Below are 6,000 nucleotides of genomic sequence, written 5' to 3'. Positions count from 1 at the left end.
AGGAGCGGGCCGGACACTTACAGCCAGCGAGGAGCGAGCACCGCAGGGATGCGCTGGGAGCGACCCACGAGTGACCGAGTGTCCTGCGGGGGCTGCGCTGCCGGGCACGGCGGGGCTGCGGGGGCCGCAGGGAGGGAGCCAGCCCGGTGGCCTCCAGCGCACGGGACCGCGGCGTTCCTTCCCCGTCGCCCCCTCACTCGCCAGCACGGCTCCCCCCCGACGGCAGCGGGCCCATAGCTCACCCCCGGGCCAGGCTCCCGCCCGCCCCATCCCCGGGCCACCCCGGCGGGGGAGGCCGCCCGGCCCCCTCCCCGAGCCCCATCCCGGCGGCGGCAGCGGTGCCCGCGGCGGGGCGGGCGCAGGGCGCGGGGGGCGGGCGCGGGGCGGGGGGAGGCGGGGCGGAGGCGGCCGGAGCCCCCGGGATCCGCCGGCACCTCCCGGGCCCGGCACTCGCCGCCGCCGCCAACTTCGGCCGGGAGTCGTCCTCGGTGCCGCCGCTCCCGCAGCCCAGCGGCGACGGGGAGGGCAGCGCCCGCAGCGTCCCCCCGCTCCCCTCTCGCAGCCGGCGGGGGGCTCGGCCCGGCGCGGCGACGGGGCGGCGGCCCCCGGGGCAGGTGCGTCCCCTCGCGGTCTCCGGCCGCCGCGACGCCGCCGAGAGGGACGCGGAGTCCCGTGCCCGCCGCGGGCGCCCGCTCACCTGCCGCTGCCGCCGCCGCCGCCGCCGCCGCCCGGGGACGCGGCGCCCGGGAGATGCAGGTAGGAGGCGGCCCCGGCCCGCGGCGGGAGGAGGAGGCCGGGGGGCGGGAGGTGTTCGGCCGCGCCGGGCGGTGCGGACCCCCGGGCTCGTCTCGTCCCGGGGCCGGCCGCCTCCCTGCGCGGCCCCCGAAGGGAGGGGAGACGACGCGGGCGGTACCGGGGGTCTGCCGGTTCTCCCAGCCCGGGAGCCGCGGCCGCGCTTTGCCGCCGACCCCGGGAGGCGCCCCCGGCCCGGTGCGGCCGCCGGTCGGGGCGGGGCGGGCGCTGCGGGGATCGGGCGGCCCGGGCTGCGCGGAGCCCCCGCGGCGGCCGGCCCCGATCGCGGGCAGGGGCCGTCGGGGGCCGAGCCGCCGCCGCCGCCGGGCAGCAGTCCCCGGGCGAGCCCGCCGGCGACACGGGGCAGCGGAGGGGCCACCGGAGCGCGGGGCTGGGGCCGATTGCGGGGTGGCCCCGGGGGGCCTTGGAGGTGTTACTGCGGTGGGAGAGACGGGCGGTGTCAGGGGAGACGCTGCCGAGGTGCGAGGGGCCACTCTCTGGAACGAGGGATGTTGCTGGGGTGCGAGGGATGCTCCTCCGGGCTTGGCGGACGGTGTGGTGGTGAAACAGATGTTCCTCAGGCTTGACAGCCATGAGTTCAGCAAAACAGATGTTACTCCTGTGAGATGGACCTTACTGTGAGCACAGGGATTTTACTGTCGGATGAGGATCCTTTCCCTGAGCGTGAGCACAGTGGCTTTCCTGAGAGCGCCCACAGTGTCCTTCTCACCCATGCCTGTGGTGTGGCTGCATGTGCCAGCACAAGCCATGGCATGTGGCGTGGGAAAGGGTCCTTGTGCTCATGGAAGCACGGACGAGTAGTGAAAGCATGCCTGGTTTCACAGTACCAGGGCACGAGCATCCCAGTTATGTCTGTAACAGACACGCTCTTTTATGAAACTTGGTTTTTCTTCTGGGAATTGTGGTGCAATACTTCCCTTAGTGGAATGGGTAAAACAACTTCCCCAAACATATTTTTGTGTGCTCTAATACACTTTGTTGCCCCACGTTTTTGATAGTTTTCCTCTGCCATCAGATGAGTGTCCCTGTAAGTCTCCCTATCCAACTTTCATCTACCTCTTAATGCATTTCTGGCTGCCCTATCATCACTCTTGCCCTGCTGCCTGCACCCACATACTCACCTGTTCACCTTTGGGGTTGGGGTTTTTTGTGTTTTCTGTTTCTTACACGTGCACTAGCACTTATGTTCTTACTTCAATTTCGTCATAGCTGAAAACTTGGGTGCCGTTCCTGGTGTGCACCTGCCCATTTCCAGCGTAAACTGCTCTACTCCACATCTCCTGCACATGAGGACTGTGTGCATCAATGCTTCCTTATCTGCCTGAGTGTTGAGGGCTCTTTCTTGGTGCCTTTTATGAGGGCTTTTTTGTCCACAAAACACAAAAATGTTTGTGTGGCATCGGGCACACACAAGGTACCTCTCTCCTTTACACTCATCTTTGTCCATCTGTCCCTTTGGAGCCTGCCCAGTGCACGTACATCTCAAATGCCTCCCCCACCTTCCCCACATCACACCAACACTCAGGTGTGAGCCTGTCGTGGCCCTTCCTTCCCACATTTGCTGCTGAGCATCCACACGTGAGCTGAAGGGACCACTTTTTCTGATGGTGGCAGTTTCACCTGCAGGTGCCTGTCTTGTGTCACACAGGTGCAGCTGTAAATGAAGAACCGAGCTGGGTTCTTCCCAAAAGAGAAAGAAGTGGGCTTTTTCAAAGCTGGCAGGAGAGAGACAGACCCCTCTTAAACCAGTGTCCTGTGCATGGACATGTGGATTTAGCGAAGGTGAAGGTTGGTCTCTGCAAGAATTCAGATGGAATGTTTTTCACCCCAAACATCCAAGGTATGGGATGAGTTGCCATGTGTGCAGAGAAGCTAGCCCAAGTACCTGGGTTTTTATCTCCTTCTTTAGAGAAACGAGCTGAGTCTGTGAGGAGAGAAGCACGAGGATGAGCTGCCGGTGCGGGTTCGGAGGCAGAGCTGGGGGAGTGAGCTGGCTCCATTCCAGCCGTGGGTTTCCTCTGCTCACAGGCTCCGTTGCTCACTCACGTTTCTGTGCCCTGGAGGGTCTGCAACAGATTCCTTCCTTTTGGAAAGGAGTCCCTCCCAGGCTCCTTCAGTATTTGCTCACCTCTCCTCTCAGCAGCTGGAAGCAGCCCCTGGGTCCTTTCCCTTGTCTCTAGGGAATGGACATTGAAAATGACCTTCCACATGTGACTGATCTCTGTTTAGGAAAGCTGAAGCTGAAGTTGTGGCTGCAGGCTCCCAGCCCTGAGAAGTCTGTCTCGGCCCTTTCCCTCCCAATCTGCCAGAATTCATTACATCAGTTGAAAAAAAGTAGAAATTTGGAAAGAGCTGGGTCTAGAAAGTTGAGGGTCCTATCTTTTAAAGAAAAAAGAACATTCTTGTGTAGCAAAGTCTCCAGGAGCGTGTTCTTTTAGGAAGAGACCAAACACTGTGAAATTTAAAGTTACCTTTAAGCTATTTGTCCATTTCTCCAGCTCAGTAGGCCCCTCTGTTTCTGGACTGCTTCACGTCTTGAGTCTTTTGTCCTGAAGTTGTTGGGTTTGGGTTACAAGGCGCCCAGGGAAACCAGCTCTTTTCTGAAAACTGCATGATTGCTCATTTAAATGAATATAAATTGTTTCTATTCATAAGATCTTTTTTTCCTAGCAGCTGATCAAAGTTCGAGTGAAAACCATTTCATCATTTCCAAATAAATTGGACGCACACACACGCACACAAACACACGAGCATTTCAGAGACATTTTTTAACACAGTACTTTTAAAATCAGGATGTGGACAGCCAGGCATGTTATGTAAGACAGGGCAGTCTGTGATTCTATTCCACTTCTGCATAGAAAGGGAGCTTCACTTCCTAGGAGAGGGCATACAGACTTTATTAAAACTGAAGGCAGCGCGGAGAAGGCCCAGGGGAATTTCTCCTGGACTAAAAAAATCCTTTTCTAATGGGAGATTTAAGGAATGAGGACCTGGGTAGCATTTCAGAAAGAACATGAAGATGTAGCATGGTGTGATACCCGACTGTTTTCAGCAGCTCTGAAAGTAGCTGGTGCTTGGAGAGCTTTCTAATTCAAGAGGAGGACTCAAGGCTGTGGCTGGGCATTTAAGCTCTGTTAGAAACAGGCGGTGTTTTTAACAGCAGGGTGATTAACCTTCAGAACAAACGACCAAAGGCGGCGTTTGCTTCTCCAGCTCTTAAAATCTTCCAATAAAGACGGGGTGTCTCTTTGGAAGGGATGCTTTACTGAAGTGCAAGTTCTTGGGCTCACTGCAGAGACAACTGGCTGACACCATATGGACAGAATTACAGACAAGACCAGACTCTGTGATCCACCTCCCCCTTCCAGGCTTTGGCTTAGGACTTGATAAAGCTGCCGCAAGCCTCGCCCGGCTCTGTGAGGGGTGGAGCTGCGGGGTCAGTGGGGCAGATGGTCCCTCTCGGGCAGGGCTCAGCAGTTCCCAAAGTCGGGATGCTCTCACGTGCCTTCTAACTGCACAGCCCAGTGTAGGTGGCTTTGGTTTGTCCGTGGGCATCCTTCCCTTGTCCTTGGAGCTGTAGAACAGGTCCTGGGCTTTGATGGCTTGCCCCTGCAGGCAGGGCAGGGAAGGGAGTGCTGTGTGTCCCCTCCAGTTCATGGGGTCTGGATGACTCAAGCTCTAGAGGTTGGCTGAGTTTACAAGACTAACTCCTTGCTTCTTTTACTCTTTTTTTCCCCTCAGAAAGGGAGCTCAGAAGGGCTCTGACACCCAAATGGCTACACTGGTGCTGTGGCCCCCATGTTGCTGGTTGGGTTTACCCAGGCACATTTCCTTTGCAAGGTTCCCTGGTACCCTCTGTACCCCGGACTTGCACCTTTCCTTAGGCTGCAGTGTCCTCCATGCTTCTCTCAACAGCTTTCCTGCTTGCTGGGGATGCTGCCAGGCAGGAAGATGCTCGGAGCAAACGCTGGGGTAAAAATGCCCACGCAGTTGTGTGCTCTCAACCCACTGGCCCCATAGCCCTATTCCGAGGTGCCTCAGCCCCCCAGCAGTTCTTTGAAGGGTTCTCCCCAGGGGCTGGCAGTGGCAGACGTGAGGGCTGTGTGAACCCCATCTCTTCCCCTCGGAATGTTTACCTGTCTAAATTTAACTCCCCAGCCGGCTGCATCCCTCCTAAGCCGACCTGTTCTCTTGTGGCTGAGCTGTGGCTCTGGCTCCTGCTGCTGCGTTTCCTGGCTGCCTGGGGCTGGTGGTTTGCTGCTCGCTCCCTCTTCTCAGCGGATGCTGGCTCTTTCAAGGTCCCGGGCAAGCCAGTTCTCCCTCTTGTAGGTTTTATTTTTAAGTCTGGTTGCACAGCCCTCAGGACTGGAGGGTGCCTTGTGCTCTCATCTCTGAGTATTTATCCTGCAGTGGGCTTCGGGAAATCTCCCCTTGTCCTGCTATAGCCCACAGTCATTTTCCTTCAGGCTGTGGTTGCTCCCGGAGGCCAGGCATGCTGAGCTGCTCCCTGGCCAGCTCTAAAGGGACAGTGCCTCTTTCTGCTCCCATCGGGCTCCCAGCAGTGGGGAAGCAGGAGGTGCTTCCCTGCAAAGGCATCTTCCTTATTTCACTTTGTTCAGAGCTGGGCTTCCCCAAGCTGGCTTTTGTGCGTGTTTGTTTGAGAAGTGAGTGATGTGCCCCTCAGCTTCAGAGGAGCTGGAGAGAGGGACAAGCAGAGGAAAGGGAGTGCTGCTGTTTCTGTCAGGCTGGACAGAATTCGCTTTCTTTAGGATTTCCAAGTTTGGGACAGTAAATAGGGCCCAACCTGGCAGCCTTGTCCATCTAAATAAAACCATCAGGATCAAACCGTTCGTGTCCTGCATAACCCTGCAGGAGACCCCTGACTGATCTCTCTTTCCAGGCATGCCTGCAGCTAATGCTGTGGTCTGCCACATGAGAGAGATGCTTTGAGTCCTGGCCTCCTCTGCCCCTCTTTGAGCTAACCCGGTGGCCTTGGGTTTAATACTCTCATATTCAGAGCAAAGGTAACACAGGCCAGGGTTTTCATGACTGCTGATTTGGGGTATCCAACTCTAAATGCTGTCAAAGGTCTCGTTTTTTTCCCAAGGTTCAGCTGTTTGGGATACTTGGGCATTCTTGAGTAGTCTGGACTTGATTACTCAAAGTGACTAGTCCATTTTGCAAAGC

The 6,000-nt window shown here is 57.5% G+C and overlaps 1 protein-coding gene across 1 annotated transcript in view; it reads left to right on the top strand.

Annotated features, from left to right (window-relative positions):
• The first annotated feature begins 735 nt into the window (after positions 1–735).
• WNT5B (Wnt family member 5B) overlaps positions 736–6,000 on the top strand; it is a 71,682-nt gene continuing 66,417 nt past the window's right edge. Inside the window, exon 1 of the mRNA XM_032105926.1 lies at positions 736–756. Coding sequence (XP_031961817.1) covers positions 751–756 — 6 coding nt within the window. The 5' untranslated portion in view covers positions 736–750. The remainder of the gene's footprint in view (positions 757–6,000) is intronic.

This window comes from Corvus moneduloides, chromosome 4 (assembly GCF_009650955.1).
Source record: "Corvus moneduloides isolate bCorMon1 chromosome 4, bCorMon1.pri, whole genome shotgun sequence".
In the NCBI taxonomy this organism is placed as follows: Eukaryota; Metazoa; Chordata; class Aves; order Passeriformes; family Corvidae; genus Corvus; species Corvus moneduloides.
The sequence above is the reverse complement of the archived record's forward strand: the minus strand, read 5'-3'. Positions and strand labels throughout refer to the sequence as shown.